Below are 19,998 nucleotides of genomic sequence, written 5' to 3'. Positions count from 1 at the left end.
GTTCACTCAAGGGTAGCTGTCCAATATTTTAGAAATGGTGTGGCAGAATGAAAGATCCAGCCATCATATTTTAAGTGGTGAGTCTAAACTTTTCCGTATATTAAAGTATTGTACAATATTTAAACAGCTATCCAATGTCTTTAGTCCAGGAACTCCATCACCAGTTTAGGGATCTGAGTTACACCCTCGCCTCGAATAGCACTGACAGGAACAGCTCGCAACTTCTGTTTCCAGCCATCAGGGTGCCCAGATGGGTGCTCAATCTCGCCTTTTTCAACTGCAGTTAAATACTCTTGGAGCGCTCGGTACTGCGGTTGTGTGTGCTCGAGATCAGCCTTGGTGGCTACGACAAACCAAGCTTTGGTGTGTAGAGGAGGCATGGGGAGATGAGGGAGACCTCGGGCTGGCCTGTGAAATGTCTCTTGAGGTGTATCATCTTCGAACTCTGGATAAGCGGCAGAAGACGTGTCCCAGTCGATCACACCCTGCGGCTCCTCGGGAACGGTTTCGGGCTCTGAGTCGCGAATTCTTGCATACTCGCCGAGTTCGTGCCATAGTTTCTGCAGCTCTTGTACGGGGTCTCCATTACTCAGGTCCAACACAAAGGCCAGGATGCCCGCCCGGTCAATGTGCCGAAGGAATCCAAGACCAAGACCCCGGTCGAGGTGTGCACCTTCAACCAGACCGGGGATATCCGCAATCGTGAAGTGAGTACGATTTTTCTTTCCTCGGTTCTCTACCAGCGGTCTGCCTCTGTGGTCGTCAACTATAACGGTGCCGATGTGCGGGGACAAGGTAGTGAACTCCCAGTTGCCAATCCGGGTGCGACTGTTTGTCAATGATCGTAGAAGAGTGCTTTTTCCAGCGTTGGGTTTGCCGACAAGACCAACATCTGCCAACAACTTGAGTTCAAAGTCAAGCTCTAGTTTCATTCCACCTTCACCCCGAGAAGCAAATTTTGGCCGTCCACGAACACGACCCACGAAATGAGGGTTGCCCAAACCGCCGGCACCACCAGCTGCCAACAACATTGGCTTGTCCATTGGCGCTGAAAGATCAAGGAAAATCGGGGCCTGGGGCTCCATTGCGGCAATACCCTGTCGCCGCGGTTTTAATCGCGGAAAGTCTACCGTCAAGAAATCGGCCGGGTTGGCGCCAGGATAGAGTACCCAGCGATCAAAACGAATAGGCGTGATTTCATCTTCCTCCTCCTCCATCTCTTCAAGCTCCTCCCCTTCTTCCATATCCTCCGACTTTGCGCGCTGCTCAAGCCGCTTCTCAGTACGCTCTGCACGCCGTTCTTGCTGCTCAAGCTGTTGATCCTCATAAATTTTCCGCCTAAGAGCCATCTCCTCTGCGACGGGATCGTGGCGATCGATCTCACGAACCACTGTCCCAACAGGTACCTGGATTAAGACATCATCGCCCCGTTTTCCGCCTTTGCTTTTGCCTTGTCCGTTTTTTCCTCGGCTAGCTCGGATGACACCCCTTCGAGCGAGTTTGTGTAGACTAGTCAATCCCTCCACGGCTTGTATGTAAATGCCTCCTCCGCTGCCACCATCGCCTCCATTCGGGGGACCCTCTTCAATATACTTTTCTCGTAGAAAGGCAACGCAGCCGTGTCCGCCAGCGCCGGCATGCATTGTGACGGAGCATTTGTCTTGGAATATGAAGCGAGAGTAGTCTTCTGGCGATGGGTTCAAATGCGATAAATCTTGTGTTTCATCTTGAGTCTCGGCAAATTGGGGGGTGTGGTTCTCAGTGGTATATAGCCTCCGCTTGGGAATGACTGCCCGGGGTGTTCGAGGGAGAAGAGTTTGGGAGTAGGTAAGTCGTCCAATTCGAAGCGGCTGCTTCGAAAGGAGTAGGCAGGCTCGTGGGTGCGGCATCATATTGTAGGTGTTGATTTCAAATGGTATTTAACTGATACAAGCAAGGTATGCGCAACCAGATCAATTCTGCAGCATCATTTGTGGGCTGCGACCAATATATATATATTTCAATTCAAGGTTGAGGAGAAATGAAAGTTGGATGAAAAAGATGCAGGACAAGCTTATCTGCAATCCAGAACCAAAAACCCAAGCTCTATCGATAAGGGTCACGTGGAGATATCATCCTCTGTACTAGGTACTTTTGTAGCCTCAGGCCTTCGACTTTCTTCTATCTGCGCAAATGCCAGGGCCTGGCTTTTCAATAAAGTTGGTGTCTCTGGAACATTCATGGGCTCCGAAGTAGACTTAAATCACCATCCTGCTCAGGTACCTATAAGTCCTTAAGTCCACGATCATACCTAGTGTTGATTGAACCATACATAAATATATATAGGTGTAGGAACCAACCACTTTACCAATACCTACCCAGCGGAACATACATAAATGAGAAAACTGAGCTGAGGAATAATGTCACCTATTCCATCTTAACATTAAATTAAAGGGCCCAGAGCAGAATAGTAAACACGGGAACCTCGGCTAATCACCCGCGGAGCTCGCCGTTTCTCCGTGCGATAAGATAGACTCCAACTTCTCCAAGGAACAGCGGGGTACTGCGGCCCCTCCCCTTTCCCCGATTAAGCAGGTAGCCAGAGACTCGTATTGCAACCATACCAGGGAGGTTGTGTCAGGTGTAACACAATAAAGGAAGCTCCTCCACCCGTCACTGATACACCATAGAACACTCCAAGGTTTATTGAGGCACCAATTTCAAGACCATCATGCCGCTCAACTCGAAAGCAGTCTATGCGAAAGGTAACGCGGGCTATGTCCCCTTCGCTAGTCGGAGGAGCACTGTGCACAGCAAACATGGCATAGTGTCCTGCACGCAGCCGTTGGCAGCTGCAGCAGGACATCGCATTTTGAGCCAGGGAGGAAATGCAGCTGTATGTTGAAATTCAAACCCATTTGAATTGGAAGATTGCGACTGACTCATTCGTTCAGGATGCTGCCGTTGCTGTTGGTGAGTCTGAGGACATTTTAAAACGATAAGAGTCCATGTCTAATCGTATGGATGGTATAGCTGCCGCAATCAATATGTCCGAGCCGGGCTCGACTGGGATTGGCGGCGACATGTTCTGTCTCTTTTATAAGGCCGAAACTAAAAAGGTCCATGCCCTGAATGGATCAGGTCGATACCCCGCCAAGGCCACATTGGAGAAAGTGCGCAAGGATTTGAACTTGGCTCCCGATGCACCAGGCAGCATTCCCTTCCTGAATGCTCTCGCAGCGACAGTTCCAGGTGCCGCGGCAGGCTGGGTGGATACGATTGAGAAGTTTGGAAGTGGGAAACTGTCAATGGAACAGATTCTACGACCTGCTATTGAGATGGGTGAAGATGGCTTTGTCGTTTCGGAGCTTTCGTCTCACGGTGTAAGTGATTGATCCCTGCCTTGCTTTTGTTATCTGTGAGCTCACCCGTACGACTAGTGGCAAGAAGCCGAGAAGGATATTCGTGCAGCATCGCCCAACTTCCGTGAAATGTTGAAGAAGGATCCAGCTGCTAAGGATGGAGTGCGTGCCCCCCTTCCTGGCGAGATCATGAAGAACCCCACATTGGCGAGAACGTTCCGTACATTGGCAGCCGAGGGCAAGAAGGGCTTTTACCAAGGTAGAATTGCCGAGGAAATCGTAAAGGTTGCCCAAAGTTTGGGAAGTTATCTAGATCTTGAAGATTTGGCACAACATGCTGCGCAGGGGACACAGGAAGTGGATGCCATCTCACTCAAATTCACTGGCCAGGATATTGCTTCTAAGCAGTCACCAGGGACAGATGGCACTAACCAGGGTGTTGAAGTCTGGGAACACCCACCAAATGGCCAGGGTATTGTTGCGCTAATGGCTCTCGGTATCATGGAAGAGTTAGAGCGCGTTGGCAAGATCCCGAAGTTCAGTCAGGACCAACATAACTCCGCAGAATACCTGCACGCTGTGATTGAGAGTTTGAGAATTGCCTTCGCAGATGCAGGATGGTGGGTGACAGACCCCGACGTTGAGAAAGTGCCATCGCAAGGCCTTCTCGCTCGCGAGTACCTAGCCGAACGGGCGAATCTCTTCTCGCCAGACCGTGTAGCTGAGCTCTTGGACCACGGAAGCCCAGCCCACAATCATTGCGACACAGTATACTTTGCAGTGACAGATCGCGAAGGCAACGGTATCTCGTTTATCAACAGTAACTATGCTGGGTTCGGCACATCTATCATTCCCGCTGGTTGTGGTTTCACTCTGCAAAACCGTGGCGCCAATTTCTCCTTGGAAGCTGGACATCCGAATGTTCTGGCCCCGAACAAGCGACCCTACCATACCATTATTCCTGCCTTGATTACCAATGTGGAGGACGGATCGCTGCACTCCGTTTATGGTGTGATGGGTGGCTTCATGCAGCCGCAAGGCCATGTACAGGTCCTGCTTAACATGCTTGCATTCGGTTACCACCCTCAAGCAGCTCTTGATTCTCCGCGTATTTGCGTCAAGGCTCCGACATCGGAGGATCGCGACCGCACGGTGTGTGTTGAGGAGGGAATCAGCGAGGAGACCATTGAGGGTCTGCGCCGCCTGGGTCACAAGATTGAGGTACTCAAGGGTTGGGAACGGGCGATGTTTGGTCGTGGGCAGATTATTCGTCTACACTACGATGATGGCCAATTGGTATACAGTGCAGGAAGTGACCCACGTGGCGATGGAATGGCCTTTCCGCTGCTTTAATGTGCTGAGGACTGTTCTGTCCGGCCTGAACACTGCAGGTATGTTACCAAGTTTCGAATTTTACCAATGAATGAAAGATGCGACTAGATAAAGAAAAATTCAAATCACTTTTATGCTCTGGGGCTCTTTACTGACGCCCAGATAGATGTCATATGTCCGATAGCGTGGTTCATTTAACCCCTTCAAATGAAATTGCAGGTGACTCTACCAATTCGTAGATAGTGACATCCAATGGAATCCGGAGGTATCAATTTGACATTGAGCCAAACTCTTTTGCTCGCGGCCCAAGACGGAGACAAATATTTTGTTAAAAGTGACCCAGATTCAAATCCAAAACGCCCCCATAAGTGCCGAGATCGAGAACGCTTCAACAGGGATATTGACACGTGACTGACTTATAAACGGACGCCACGATAGTATTCAGACAGAAAAATGATGGTGAGTGCAAGTAGCGGATCTGAAATGACATGATAATATGCACCGGGTCGAGATCAAATCTTCAAATGTTTCATCGCGCTGAAAAGAACCCAATCAGTTCAATTCGTTGTCCTGCATGCGGAGGATGAAGTTGACCACAACGGCGGCCAAGAGGGCAATAGCCAAAATGGTGGGACCAAAGCGATCGTCGAAACCGCTTTGTCCACGGCGACGAATACTTTGAGCGCGCCAGTGGAATGTGACGACTGCGTAGATCATGGCGGCCATTGCGATGAAAGTGAAGAGGGCCGCGGAGATGCGACCGATACGATCACCGAAGTTCAGCAAACCGACGGCCAGACCGCCCAAGATAACGGTGAAGTTCAACCATGACAGAAACGTGCGCTCGTTGGCGAAGAAGACCTTGGGCTCAACACGGGTTGGGAGGGCGATGCGCTTGCCTGCATACTGTTAGTTCGTTGCGTTGCATTGCGGATTGCAAAGAGCTATCTGGCGAATCATCACCTCAGGGATGTCAACGGAGCTTGGAGCCTGATATTTCCAAGCGAAACCAATTTCACCTGTCGGTGTCCCGTCGATGAAGCAGTGGAAAAAACAGTGTTACTCACCCGGGGCGGTTTGGAGAAGAGGTTGGCTAGACATGACTCGGAGGAGATGGTGAGAACGTTGAGGTCGTACGGGATGGATGAGGTAGAATTCCAGTGGCAAGCCGAGTGAGAATCGTTTACTTCTCCGGAGCTTGAGAGAGAGGAAAGTGTGATGTTGGAAGAGATTTAACAGAGAAGAAGAGAGAATAAGAGCAGTAAAAGAAGAGTAGCAGTGAACCAATCCCCGCTGAATGACGAGGGAAGTCGCGACCGTCCGTGCCGACCTTGCCTCTTTGGGCCTAGCGCCGCTGCAGCTCCGCCGCTGTGTCTGCACGTGCGTCCAATGCTGATATCGCTTGGCCACAGGCATTTCCCAATTATCTTTAGCACGAAAAATTCGTTGGGCCTGAAACCAATGCTATTTCTTCCCTCCATAGCTCCAGACATCCATGGATCTATCCATCTAAACCCTGGAACTCAAAAGAGAAAAAAACATTTCATGTCTCTGGGGTCCAGGAACCCAGAGTACACCCCAATAACCATATGACAATTGATCTTATCAGCTTGACATCTGCCGAGAAAGGAAATTGCTCACTTATCATCGTATTGGGGCCACAATGGGCCATGGGACCTAGAACCCACAGTGCATGGAGGTATCCGCCAGGCATTTAGACTCAAACAGAATTCGTCCAATAGAATAAGATACGGCTGAATTGCGGGATATTGTGACTTGCCGATATCGATGCAGCACGCCCCTGCAGCCGAATTTTCCGGCGGCGCTCGACGGCGTGGCGATCATCCGATTACTTTTCAACGTCTATACCAAGCATTTCACACAAGCATTTTTGCCAATTGAGATACCAAGAAGCATGGTCTTGGAAATAAAAACCTTTACGGTTGGGAACCCACGGCGGGTTCTGGGTCCTCTGTCAAACCCACCCGGATTGTCGCCTCATTGACCCGCCACATCTCGCGGAAATTGTCGGCCCCGTGTTTTCGGAATGGGTTCTTTCTTCCTGGCTTGTCGGCGAGTCCCGCCTTTGTATGACCCGGCATAATAAGTAAGTTTAAACGAGTCGGAACGACGGAATATGCAGTTCGGAAGCTCTAAATTTTGCCCTATCGTTTTGGGCAACAGAGCACGTGCGCTTTATACAGCCTCGACTCTGTCTCGTCTGCGATGGGGTTAGTGCACCTCAGCTGCAGATGCAAGGCGTGGACCAGTCCACATCAGGCAGGAGTGCGCGCCTATTCATGGGTTCTACCGGGGTGGGGTTGTCCATGTCAGCAACCTATTACTTTCTGCAAAGGGTTTTTCTGACATCTGGATGCTTTTGCTCTATTTACCATTTGTGGTCCTCGAGACGAGACATGACTAATCAGGGGCTTAGTTACCTGCGGTCTTTCTTCCATCGCCTTCATTCGCTTACCTGCGGACACAACGCCCCCACGGTCATCCTTTTGGAGAGAACTTTAAGCGACCATAAGGTGTTAACCTTTTGAAGCCCGCGTGTAGGTGTTTCGAGTGAACGAAGCCACAAGATCTGATGTGTATCATGTCATCCGCCTTTCAAGGTGGCTGGAACAGCTACGAAGCGCAGTTCCAACGAGCTGGAGGCGAGCTCGGCAAAAGAAGGGGGACTCCGAGGGCGGGAAGACCCTGAGGCCGTTGCTTTAAAAACTGTATGGGATACGGACCGACAACCATGGAACCTTCGACGGAACCGCCAAACGGCACTGCCCGGCGCATGCGGATCCCGCGAAGTGCGAAATGTTTTCCGTCAATAATGCCATGTTACCATTTACCTAATCCAAATTGACTTTGTGACTTACTTTTCCGACCGTAGACTCTGGGGACCTTGGCGAATCTATCGCAGAGAACCTTGAGGAAGCTTAGTCATGTAGTACCCCTGCAAACGCACAGTGGGTCTTATACCACCAACCTTAATGTAGATAAGGTGTTTACTCTAGGAACAATAGTACTTAAGCATAGACTAGTGCTTATGCAGAGGCATGTAGTGACAGTCAGCTTGGGTGCTCGTGAAGAGGAGGCGATAGGGTGAGCCGGAGCAAGAAGCGTAATCGGCAAAGGTGGGCGCCTAAACTCACCCATGACTACGAATCTCATTCATGTGAAACACCACTCACCCAAGAATTCACGGTATATGCGACTAGATGACTGCAAGTGTTTATCTAAATAACCTAAAAAGTAGGCTTGAATATTGTGGCCTTCATGTGCGTTGATCTTGCCGGATCAGATCTGCAATCCCTATTCCTTAATGGGTAAGCAGTGCGAGATCCAATCAGAATTCATTAGCCATTATTCAGACCAATGACTGCACCTAAGGTCAGGTGAATATGTATGGTGGGCTTCAAAAAGAGGCAAAACTTATCATCAAGAACCTCGGTCTGACCGTAATACCGAGCACACATGAGAGGTCGTAATTGTGGCATTAATATCTAGCCACATATCCCCCATTCAGCCCCTAAAGTAGATCTTCACCATCAGCCATCACCATGGGCGCCCCTATCAACCCCAGAGACTCCATGAAGTCAACCTGGCGCCAAGATAAGAGCCAATGGTCCATCCCCCACAAGATTCTCGAGAAAATCAACCTCTATCATGTGGATCTTGACCGAGAGATTCCCATCCATGCTAAGACGGAGAAGCTGCCATATCTACCTGATTGGCAAATGCATCGCTGGATTCTATTCTACGCTTGTCTTCCCCTGATGGTCCACCAGTTATTTGTATCACTTACGGGATACCAATTCCATCCCGTCATCGCTTTCATCTACTACTACCAAGCAGCGCGCCTCTTTGCATTCCGTGAACTGCGCTCCATTCGAGAACTCGGCCACAAACACGGATTCCTCGATGGAGATAAACATGAGCGAGATGGGATCCCCGATGCAGGAGTAGGGAAAGCACTTTTATCAGTCGTTCTTGCGGGATTTTTACGCCCGCTGTTCTCCGTCTACCTGACTTATAACAAGAGCGAAGCCCCCCTATCTCTCAACTGGACATGGGTGTTCGTTGAAGTCAGTCTTTATAGTGTCGTTGTGGATTTCTGGTACTACTGGTATCACCGCCTGATGCACGACGTGAACGGTCTATGGAAGTATCACCGCACACATCACCTTACCAAGCACCCCAATCCGCTGCTTACAATTTATGCGGATTCCGAACAAGAATTCTTCGACATTGTTGGCATTCCATTAATGGCCTTTTACACGATGAGACTCATGGGATTTCCAATGGGTTTTTACGAGTGGCATATCTCTCAGCTTTATGTTTTGTTTGCAGAGGTTGCAGGGCACAGTGGTCTTCGCATCCATGCCTGTGTACCGAATCCCATGTCTTGGTTGATGAGAATCTTTGACATGGAATTGGTTATTGAGGACCACGACCTTCATCATCGCAAAGGGTGGAGAAAAAGCCATAATTATGGCAAGCAGACTCGGGTTTGGGACCGGATCTTTGGAACGTGTGGAGAGCGGATTGAGAGTGTGGACTCTAATGTGGATTATGAGAATCGAGCGATCATGCCTATATTTTAGAGGATGCAATTGTCATGGAGTTTTGTTCTTTTGGGGGCGGGCTTAGACTTGATAATTTATATATACAAACGAGTTAGAATAAATTTCCAGTCATGAATCATAGCCTTTACTGTTCCACGTTCGCGGGTCGCCTAACTGTAGTCCTTACCAGATGCCCAGATATTCACGAGCCTTCGAAGGCTGCTCCGCAAATCTAGGTAATCCTTGGACTATTGGACGGAGAGCGTCTAGATTGTAAAAAAAGCATTTCTCAACGCCACCAACCGAGGTTCTTAGATGTGCCTTATCGTCTTGATTGAAAGTGGTTGATTGAAAAGTGGATACGTATCTATGGAAACAAACCAATAGTCTCACACTAAACTCACACGAACCGTTCGGTGGGGTCCAGTGACCCAATTTCTCGTGTTTGAAGATCTGTTGTTGGTGGGGCAACTTGGCATGAACACAAGTTCAGCATCAACATCAACAGATATTGATAACATTTTGTGAGTCTTTGCATAAAAGCTCCGAATATGATGGGTAGAGCGAAGTTACCTATTGGTTTGTTTCTCTCCGGTTTTCATCTTTCCTTTTCCTGCGGGGGTTCTCTCGAACTGGTGCTATGACCTTCTCCGTGCCGATCCATCGGCACACGATCCACTGAAAGGCAGCATGACGGATTGGATTGGGCCTCTTACAGATGCCGATCAAGAAGAGATAAACAATTTTCACGCCAAGAAGGCACCTTCTACGTCATGGCTCTCCCTTTCTCAGCTGAAGACCTGAGCTGTCTTCTACTTAACCCGTCCATCTCTGCTAGGTCCGCCCCTGTGCTTTGAGCTTCCTGCCAATGCTCTTTTGTTCCACCTTCAAGCATTTATGGGTACCGAAATAGCAATCAAAGCCCCTAATGGGGTAACGAAAGCTGAGCCGGCTCGTCAAGTCCCTGCTGGGACAGATGCCGAGGCCAATGCAAAGCTTGCGGCAACATGGAAGAGGATGCAAGATCGGGTGCAAGAGCTCGCAAAACTATCTCATGGTCCAGGTTATGATCCAAATCTGCAACACGGCGATGTGATGGCCAATTTGGACGCCATCCAGAACCCCAAGAAGAAATCTTTTATCTCGCCAGGTGTCAAAGAAGCCTTCAATAATACCCTCACTGCCGTCTCAAAGGTTGGAGGTATGATCGCAGATGCTGCGTCCCAGGTAAGTTCCTAAAAAATACAAAAGGGATGCAAAGACTATGCTAACCCTTGACAGGTCTTCGCCCCAGCTGGACAATGTTACAATGCTTTGAACTTTGTCATCAGTGCCTGGCAAGGCTATCAAGAAGTATTCGGTGAACTAAGCGCACTGTTCGCAGAATGTGGGCAATTCCTGGATCGACTACATCATTATGTCGCTGGAAAGATGAACGCCTCTTTAACCGCAACTGCCTGCGAAGTCCTAGACGTCTTCGTAGAGATCTGCGACAAGGCCATGAAGATTCGGCATTCCGGTCGCTTCAAGTTCAAGACATTCATGAAAATTGCGTTCTTTTCTAAAGATGAATTTCTAGAATTAATCAATACAATGAACGGTCTTACCAAAAAAGAGTCATTGCTCGTCGCGGCGCAGACATACGAAAAGGCGTCAAAAGCTGCCGAGTATTCGAAAAATACCATGGGTCTTTTGTCTGAGGATCGACAGGAAAGGTCAGAACAGAAGAAGGCTCTCAATGACAGAAGCCAGATCTTAAAGATCCTGAATTTCGATAACACCCCAGACACATGGGATAGCACTGCACAGTCACCCATCGCAACCTGGGCAACGACGTACCAGAACATTCGTCAGCACAATGTGGAAGGAACGGGTCAATGGCTCCTTGCTGATAAATCTTTCCAAACTTGGATGAGCCCAATGACCGATACGCCCGTCCTTGCACTTGTTGGCCCAGAAGCTGCGGGCAAAAGCTATCTGGCTTCAACGGTTATCAACCACCTGCGTACACAGGTGACCGCACAAGTGGAAACTTCCCGTCGTCTAGTGGGATTCTACTTTCTGGATGAAAGAAAAGCCAACGCAGGAATTGATGTCCTTGGAAAGTCGATCATCTGGCAGTTCGCCGATGGCGATGCATCGTATATGCAGTCGGCTGCCGCTACATGTCGGAAGGCTGGAACCATTGATCCCACGAGGATAATGCCCCGGTTGCTTCTTGAAAACCACGATGAGCTGGCAGGCGTCGATGTGACCTTTTTCATCGTCATCAACAAGCTCGGTGACAAGAAAGGGCATGTTCACCCGGCAGTCGTGAAGTTTCTCCAACAGGCTGGTCGTTGTCAACGGCGCGCAGTTCGTGTATTGTTCACGACAACACAAGATACTATCGATCGGCTTGAGCGAGACCAATTCACATGCCCTGCTATCCAGATTCAAAAGCGGAACGCAGACGATGCCATGAAATACATCGACGCTCGGATGGATAGGATTGATTCACTCTCCGACACCAGGCAGGACGGCATCGTTGAACTCCGACGTGAAATTCAAGACCGACTGTACAAGGCAACTAAGGGAAATTACTACATGATGGATAAAACTCTCACTAAGATCAGCTCCTTGGATTATGACAAAGACATCAAACTTGCTCTTGATGGGGCAGACAGAAGTCTCGAGGATCATATCGTTGACGATGTGCGCAGACTCAATGAGACCCTCTCAGCCAAAGAGATCGACGAGATTAACAAGATCATTCTTTGGACTAGCTTCGCACAAGAGCAAGTGACAGTCGACATCATGTCAGCGGTGCTGCGTTTCAAGAATGACGCAGTCTCCCTTACTCCACTAGGCGAACGTCTCAAGAAGAAGTTCCTCCTCTTCGAGATTGACAATTATGGAAATGTCGCATTTCGCTCGGAGAAGATTCTGGCTGCCATTCCAGAGCGAGCTGCTGTAGTCAAAGAGCGCCAAAAAGAGGACCCGACTGTCAACGAAGGCGAGGTTGAGATTCTTCGCCATTTCCTCAAGTCCGTATGTCCCCCTGGACTGGCGGAGAAGCTCGAGATGGAGCAGCATTTCCAGCAAAAATTGAGCGCCCGGCAGCACCAGATCTACCGCGAGGATGAGAACAATGCCCATTTTCAACTTGCCAAGGTCTGTCTTCATGCCCTGGCTAACAAGGCCGGCGAGAAGCTGAGGCCTCTACGCGGATACGCTTCCCGGCAGCTTGTTTACCATATGTCCCAAGTGGACCTGGCAGAAATCGACCCTGAGCTGAAAGGTCAAATTGGACCTGACTTGGTCAATCTTTTCCGCGATCAAGACTCCATTGATAATCTTCTCTGGGCAACCAAGGCCGTCCCTACCTTCCCAGACTGGCTACTTGAAAGGAGTCAGATGGCTAAGATTTGCGGTTGGCTGAGCAGAGAGAGAATTGTCGCCAACGTCAACGATGAAGGAAAGAAATGGCTTGCTAGTTTGTTTGGAACAACTGAAGGTCACCAATTTGCAACGATTATCGTGCCTTGTGTTCGCCGAATGGCGGAATTGTGTCTCAAGCAAGAGTCAAGTGCCTTGGTTACTGTGACGGCATTTGATTGCCTAGACCACTACTTTGTGAAGGTAATCTCTTTTCACTCTCTGGATAATGGTCATACTAATGATGTTTTACTTAGATGGGGGCATTTAGCGAAGCTGGTACGGAGCATAGTCCATCTCCAACCCCAACCCACGTTTCCGTGGTTGAGGACCTGATCAGATCGGAAAACCTTGCCTCGAATCCGGACCCACTGTGGGAAACTCAGATGGGTTATGTCTATGATGGTTTCTCCCTATTTTCGAAGGCTGAGGAGAGATGCCGCAATGCGCTCAGGGATGCCCCCAAGGGTGCCAATGCTCCTTGGCGGCCATCGCTCCTTCTGGCCAAGGTTACGCAATCAGACACAGAAGCAATTGATATTTTGAAGAATCTGATAGAGCGCTATGAGCATGACTCTGCCTGGATGGCGTTACACAAGAAACCATTCGCCGAAATGTGCTTTATTCTCGCAAACCGTTATTGGGATGCAGGCCTGTCCGAAAACTCTGGACAGAGATATTTCCAGTGCCTTCAACACGACCCTACCAATAGAGAATTCTTCGCGATGATTCTGACAAAGTATCATGAAGCAGAGAGATGGGAGGATATTGTTGGTTTCTTTGAGCAACTGCGTTCCCAGTCTCAACTTGCCCCCATGGCACTTAGCCTGGCTGACGATGAAAGATTCCATGAGATCATTGTGCTTGCCGCAATCAACACAAAGAAGTATTACATCTTTGATCAGATTTACCTCGAGGCAATTGCCATGGCTAGGAAGAGCAGAGATCACAATGCTGCATTCTATCTCCGTGAGTCCTACGCAGACGCCCTCGCCGTGCTCCCCGAGCTTCCACTGGAGAAGGTCACAGAATTGTTGGAAACGGCCGCAATGAATGACATTCCAAAAACAACCTTGAACCCAACAGTCGCCTTCTTCCTCATCGGATACAGATTAGGAAGAATCTATCTCGACAAAGCGATTGAGGCCAAGAACGCCGGAAGACCCGAGAAGGCCATCAAAACCCTGAGGATGATGCAAAAGGTCGTTCCCGAACAAGTCAACGAGGACCAAATGCGTCTTCCTCTGCGTCTGTTCTCCGCCAGATACTATAAGCAGCAAGAAGACCTGGACTCAGCCTGGAAAATGGCACACAACACTCTGCAGATGGCCATTGAGCTTCTGTCAGATGACGATGACAGCAATGATACCCTGGCCTACATCAAGATCCTGCACGCTGCTATTCCCTTCGGCGATGAGAAGAATGCTCGTGCGGCTCTTGCCTTGACGAAGGTCTGCGAGGGTGACCGATTCTCCCTGAAGTGCAGCTGCAAGTGTGGTACGCAATGGACTTCGCCGGGTAATATGTGGTGGTGTATGGACTGCATCAACATGGTCTTGACGCCTGACTGCTACAAGAAGGTCAAGAGTGGTGAGTTTTTCAACAATATTTGCCACAAGAATCATCAGCATTTCTTCCTGCCTAGTTTGGAGGACTCGAGATTGAAGAATTTGCCTAAGAAGCATGTGCCGTGGGGAGAAGAAGATATTCCGCTTGACAGTTGGAAGAAAGAAATCATCAAGACCTATCACCTGGTACAGAAACATAGGTGATTGATGCTAGATATTCTAATTGAGAGCTTATGCTGTAATTAATGTCGTTGAATTTATGTTGTTTTCCGGAAGATTTGAATGCTTGAACAGGCGTAAAATACGTGGGCTGAAGCTGGCGGTGCTTGATATTCTATTTCCTTCTATGACAAGTTGATATGACCACTTCATTCCAGGTAATCGGCTTTATTGACGTCTCTTCAAATCACGATGTATCTTTCTTAGCCAGATTCAATACCATAACTTACGTTGTACATTCAAGATGTATGTGGAGTCGGCTAAATCTCGGGGCGCTACATGTAAATGTGGCGCCAATGATAGCCGCGGCATGGGAGGCATTGGTAGCCCCTCCAACCTCCCCACATCCGCTCCGCAATCGCCATTTCCCGGATAAATTGTAACGCGCCAGGGATGAACCGATCTTTACGCCTTTTGGTCTTCCTCATTTTCGGTCAAAAAAAACTTCTCAATATCCACCATATTACCTCTTTATCGCACGACATTCAGCACAGCCCTTGTCCCTGTATATAGGTCCACTGCCAATCGCCCACCTTAGACCTGTCCCACGCCCCGATGCCGCTCCCCTCGCTCCCTCTTTTCTTGGCCGCGCAACAACATGCGAAGAATGATGCCGGCAAAGTTGCTGTGATTGATGCGACTAAGCAGGAGTCATTTACATTTACACAGCTTCTTGAGGATGCGGCTGCGCTTCGCAAACAGATCCTTGAACTGCTGGGGCTGACGGCCACGGGTGATTTGGAGGAACGGCGCATTGCATTCCTTGTGCCGAATGGCTACGATTATGTTGTGACGCAATGGGCCACCTGGGCTGCGGGTGGAGTTGCTGTTCCTCTCTGTAAGTTGCCGCCGATTCTTTGCGCGATTGAGTAATGGCTAACAGGTGACTACCAGGCACAAGCCACCCCGCCAAGGAGCTCCTATATACTATCGGCGACTCGGACCCTTCGTTGATCCTTATCCACCCTGCCTTTGAGAAATTGGCTCCAGCCCTGCGCGAGGGATGTACAACAGATATCCCATTTCTGGGACTTGACCCATTCAGCCGCAACGACTCCCCCTCCTTGCCCAAGTTCGTCCCCGCATTCCCACTCAGCCGCCGCGCTCTTATGATCTATACCTCTGGCACAACAGGTAACCCCAAGGGAGGCGTAAGCACCCACGAAATCATTGAGTTTCAAGCAAGCTGCCTTGTCAAAGCCTGGAAGTATAGTCCGTCTGATCACCTTATCCACGTGCTCCCACTACACCACATTCATGGCATCATCAATGGATTAACGGCCTGTCTTCTGAGCGGAACCACAGTGGAAATGCACCCCAAGTTTGATCCTAAGGTTATCTGGGAGCGCTGGCAGGACCGTGGCTCTTCTACCATGTTTATGGCTGTGCCGACCATTTACTCTCGTCTGAATGATTACTTCGATGCCAATATTCGCGGAACAGACCGTGAACAGGCGGCACGGGAGGGAGCAAAGGCTCTGCGTCTGCTTATTAGTGGATCAGCTGCCCTGCCAACACCCGTCAAGACTAAATTTGCCGAAATCACCGGCCAGATTCTGCTGGAGCGATTCGGAATGACCGAAATCGGTATGGCGATTAGTTGTGGACTGGAACTGGACCAACGGGTTGACGGAAGTGTGGGATGGCCGCTCCCTGGAGTTCAAGTTCGATTGACAGAGAAAGAGACCGGACGTGTCATCGAGGATATCGACCAGGATGGCATGATTGAGATTAAGGGTGGGAACGTCTTCCGAGAATACTGGCGAAAACCCGAGGCAACGGCTTCTGAGTTCACGGCTGATGGGTGGTTTAAGACTGGTGATGTGGCTAAGCGAGATTCTACCGGGGCGTACTTCATTCAAGGTCGTGCATCTGTTGACCTGATTAAGTCTGGTGGATATAAGATTTCCGCATTGGAAGTGGAGCGTAAGATGCTTGCACTGGAGTCGATCCAAGAAGTTGCTGTAGTTGGACTCAAGAATGAGGAATGGGGCCAGCAGGTGGCTGCGGTTGTCAAGTTCCGTGAAGGTGTACGTTTTTTTTTTATCCTCCAATATATGTATTGGATGTCGCTAATATGACCTAGGCTACCCCACTGGAGCTCCCTGAGCTTCGCGCTATTTTAAAGACCGAGATGGCCCCTTACAAGGTCCCAACAGTCTTAAAGGTGGTTGATGGTATTGAGCGCAATGCCATGGGCAAAGTGAACAAGAAGACCATCATTCAGAAGTATTGGCCTGATAAAGCTTGAGAGTGGGAAATCATGAGTGAAAGACTGTGCTTAGCGTATATACACATAAAAGTATTGGATATAGGGATAGATATGTCTAGCAAATGATGACTGGAAGATATCTTCGTGCATAGTTCTTTACGCATGACGTCATAGCATCAGCTAATACAGAGATATCACGTGGTATTACATAAGCACTAGCTTCCCGTTGGTTTTTCTTCCCGTGGAAGCGCACTTCCGTTTTTCTTTTCCTCAACATATTCACGGTCTCCATCATACCCTTGCGGACGGAACCCCCATTCCATTCGCAAATTTTAGCATGAGACCCAGAGCAATTGAGGCTCGTTCTAATCCTGGCCCCTGCCGTTGGATCGGTTTACCGTTCCCCCCGAGGAGGTCAGGTTCGCTTTTGAGCACACAACTCTGATTCGAAAATTGACTTGGTTGTCAAATTTTGAACTCCAACCTCTTCATTGAGGCTTGGGTATCTTGGATACTTGATGGAAGTTGATTGTCGGGTTCATCGTAACCTTGGAGCGAACTGTACCGCGACCTTAACTGGCGCTCAAAGCTACGGCCACGTCTGCAGAATATGATGTTGTTCTGGTAGATACGTGGCCGTTGGTTGGCTTTGGAATTGATTGCATACCTCCCATCAAAATTACTAACTAACAGGACGCGGACAGCACTGAATCTCATATCGTCTCGCTTACCCCATAACCCCCTTCGGCACTTTCGAAGTCTCGTTCGTCTATTGCCCAATGATATTCGAGGTCAAATTTGTGCCAATAGTAAGCTCCTCCAGATCGACAAAGATCTTTCTGGGGCTCCTTCGTGTTGCGTCCGCCCCCTCCATGGGGCTGGATGTGTCTAAAGTAGGAGATACATACCTGTCGAGTTTGTATTACGTAGATAAGCAATATTGCTCAATGAACATCATTATCAGAGTTGAATCTCTTCCAATTGCAGTATATGAAATGCTAGTAGCAGGCTTACTAGGTTATGTTTGGAACACCCATCGGGGATCCTGATCACCCAAGAACTCACCCTCCCCATCTCCGATATCTTTGCCAAACGGCTTCAACCCCTTGGCGTCCATTTCCTGAACCTTCCCAGCATTCTCCCGCCGTAACACAACCCACAAAATCCCAACAACAATGACATTAGCAACTAGGTATCCCAGCGCAAAGCCATGTCCAAGGAAATACCGTGGGCTATCTTCAGTGCGGTACAACTGCGTCCCAATAACTGCACCGATATTCCCAACACTGATCTGTAACGCATTTGCAATGCACCGCTTCGTCTGCCCAGAAACATTGTTCGCAGGCCAAGATAGCACGATAGCAACTGACGGATAAATTCCCGCTGCAGCGAAGATAGTACCCACATAGGATACGCCAGCTCTGTGGTCGGATAGCAGAAGAATGTAGCCGATGCAGGCGAGGGCCGATGTGCCCATGATAAAGGGCGCACGGACGCGAAGCTTTTCCGAAGCGACGGCGACACCTAGTGTAAAAACGAATGCTACGGCATATGGAGGGACGGAAAGTAGCTGTGCTTGAGCCGAGGAGTATCCAAGCTCTTTGATAATAGTTGGCTAAAAAGACGTTATTAGTGTCGGCAAGGTATAAGATTTGAAATTAATGCACTCACTAGAAATAGGGACAGTGTGTATAGCGGTAGCGACATGGTGTGGAATCCTAGACAGTAGAGCCAGACTTTTGGATCCTTGAATGCATCCAGCACCGCAGACCAGGTGAAGCTCTCATCTCGCGTCGCATCGTTATCATTCTTCAAGCGGAACTGAATGAATTCTCTTTCTTCAGGCGATAGAAATTCAGCCGTCGATGGGTAGTTGTATACCCAGAAGTAAGCGATCACAGAGGCGATGACAGTGACCAGTCCCTCCTAACATTCAATTCGCGTTAACATTCGGCCACTTTCAGAGCGTGGACCTGCTTACCAGAATGAATATCCATCGCCATCCACTATAACCCCCTACACCACTCATATGTGCGATTCCCTGGCCGTGGCATTAGCTTCGCCTTCACAGAGAGTATCTTTGAAACGAACCCAAGCAAGAATACCACCAAAAGCGCCCGCCAGACTCGCCGCACTGAAGAACAGACTAACGCGATAATGTTGCTCATTCCGCTTATACCACATCGAGATATAGTACACTACACCAGGGAATAATCCACTTTCTGCAACACCGAGGAAGAACCTGGAGGAAAGGTACCCGGGGTAGTTTTGGACAACACCCAACAAAGTGGCGACAATTCCCCAGATCAATGTTAGGGTCGGAAGCCATGTTCGCGGTGAGGCTTTTTTGAGGATGATATTGCATGGGATTTCAAAGAGGACGTAGCCGACAAAGTACAAGGTGAGACCGGTTAGGTATTGGTCTCCAGCTGAGTAGACATTAATCATGTTAGATTCGATTTTCTTAGGTTGAAAGCTTTGAAACATACTCATTTTGATGTCGGTGGTCATTCCTTCCAGTTTTGCATTTCCGACTATGGAAAATAATCAGTCTGAGTATGTAGCTGGTGATTATGCTGAGGTACAAACCATTGCTTCGATCTAGAAATGATAGTAAGTATAGTAGTGTGAGAGGTGGTAACAGCCGATAGTCTAATTTGCGAAGTAACGACTTTTCGTTGATAGCCACAGCCTCTGCAACACTACTGCATGAAGGCGAGGTAGTGACATCCTTTGCTTCAGGAGCAGTGGTATCGACTTCCTTTTTTTCGCTGATAGAAGCCATAATGGTGATCCGATCAAAAGAGCCTAGCCAGAAAACACAAACGTACAAGACTGAGTTCTGTCATTGCTAGTAAAATGTTCTCGAATATCCCGGAGCACATCATCAACGGTGTGCTTCACGCGATAGGCAACACGAAGTGCAGGTCCAGGTGTTGCATCATGTCAACTCCCGGCCGAGAAACTCAGTTCATGAAGCAACCAATAAGAATGATTCGAAAGGTGATAGTGGCTCACGGTGCTACAGAGTGGACGAGTGAGAATGAAGTGCGGCGATGAGCAATCTTAGGGTTGTGATGACGAGCTCGGGTGGGGACCAAAGTTTGCGTCAGGGACCACAACTACCATGTGGAATATTGTAACAGGATTTTGATAGGCTAAGTCCCTGAAGAAATGTTGTTTAGTTCCAAGTTATCTATAATCTGCCAATAATAGATTTGCAAGGACATAAGCTCCTGGCGAGGAACAGCGTGGAGTGTGGAATGCTAGTGAGTTTTTGCAGAAATGTTTAGTTTGTATCTAGTAAAACTATTTGAGTAGCCGCTGGATGTTACTCTGAA

General features: G+C 48.9%; 7 protein-coding genes across 7 annotated transcripts; 4 read left to right on the top strand and 3 right to left on the bottom strand.

Annotated features, from left to right (window-relative positions):
- Nucleotides 1–140: 140 nt before the first annotated feature.
- Nucleotides 141–1,892, bottom strand: N7484_004766 (GTP-binding protein Obg; the record flags this gene model as incomplete). The annotated part of the gene is made up of 1 exon (XM_057115186.1): nt 141–1,892. The coding sequence occupies one exon, from the start codon at nt 1,890–1,892 to the stop codon at nt 141–143; it is 1,752 nt and encodes a 583-aa protein (XP_056975326.1).
- An 818-nt stretch (nt 1,893–2,710) lies between these two features.
- N7484_004765 (gamma-glutamyltransferase family protein) lies at nt 2,711–4,694 on the top strand (the record flags this gene model as incomplete). The annotated part of the gene is made up of 4 exons (XM_057115185.1): nt 2,711–2,875; nt 2,934–2,952; nt 3,013–3,362; nt 3,420–4,694. The coding sequence occupies 4 exons, from the start codon at nt 2,711–2,713 to the stop codon at nt 4,692–4,694; spliced, it is 1,809 nt and encodes a 602-aa protein (XP_056975325.1).
- A 531-nt stretch (nt 4,695–5,225) lies between these two features.
- On the bottom strand, nt 5,226–5,774 carry N7484_004764 (putative vacuolar transporter chaperon Vtc1; the record flags this gene model as incomplete). The annotated part of the gene is made up of 2 exons (XM_057115184.1): nt 5,226–5,572; nt 5,741–5,774. The coding sequence occupies 2 exons, from the start codon at nt 5,772–5,774 to the stop codon at nt 5,226–5,228; spliced, it is 381 nt and encodes a 126-aa protein (XP_056975324.1).
- A 2,462-nt stretch (nt 5,775–8,236) lies between these two features.
- On the top strand, nt 8,237–9,280 carry N7484_004763 (sterol desaturase family protein; the record flags this gene model as incomplete). Its single annotated transcript, XM_057115183.1, has 1 exon — nt 8,237–9,280. The coding sequence occupies one exon, from the start codon at nt 8,237–8,239 to the stop codon at nt 9,278–9,280; it is 1,044 nt and encodes a 347-aa protein (XP_056975323.1).
- Nucleotides 9,281–10,138: 858 nt separating this feature from the next.
- N7484_004762 (uncharacterized protein) lies at nt 10,139–14,430 on the top strand (the record flags this gene model as incomplete). The annotated part of the gene is made up of 3 exons (XM_057115182.1): nt 10,139–10,468; nt 10,523–12,862; nt 12,916–14,430. 3 exons carry the CDS (start codon nt 10,139–10,141, stop codon nt 14,428–14,430), a joined length of 4,185 nt encoding a protein of 1,394 aa, XP_056975322.1.
- Nucleotides 14,431–15,000: 570 nt separating this feature from the next.
- N7484_004761 (acyl-CoA synthetase) lies at nt 15,001–16,696 on the top strand (the record flags this gene model as incomplete). The annotated part of the gene is made up of 3 exons (XM_057115181.1): nt 15,001–15,283; nt 15,340–16,475; nt 16,532–16,696. 3 exons carry the CDS (start codon nt 15,001–15,003, stop codon nt 16,694–16,696), a joined length of 1,584 nt encoding a protein of 527 aa, XP_056975321.1.
- A 979-nt stretch (nt 16,697–17,675) lies between these two features.
- Nucleotides 17,676–19,442, bottom strand: N7484_004760 (allantoate permease family MFS transporter; the record flags this gene model as incomplete). The annotated part of the gene is made up of 6 exons (XM_057115180.1): nt 17,676–18,272; nt 18,329–18,583; nt 18,639–18,698; nt 18,749–19,086; nt 19,147–19,191; nt 19,247–19,442. The coding sequence occupies 6 exons, from the start codon at nt 19,440–19,442 to the stop codon at nt 17,676–17,678; spliced, it is 1,491 nt and encodes a 496-aa protein (XP_056975320.1).
- Nucleotides 19,443–19,998: the final 556 nt, after the last annotated feature.

The sequence above is a fragment of the Penicillium longicatenatum genome (genome assembly GCF_028827895.1).
Source record: "Penicillium longicatenatum strain IBT 33135 chromosome Unknown contig_2_segment0_segment0, whole genome shotgun sequence".
Classification (NCBI taxonomy): Eukaryota; Fungi; Ascomycota; class Eurotiomycetes; order Eurotiales; family Aspergillaceae; genus Penicillium; species Penicillium longicatenatum.
Note: the sequence above shows the minus strand (reverse complement) of the source record. Positions and strands in the feature narration are given on the sequence as shown.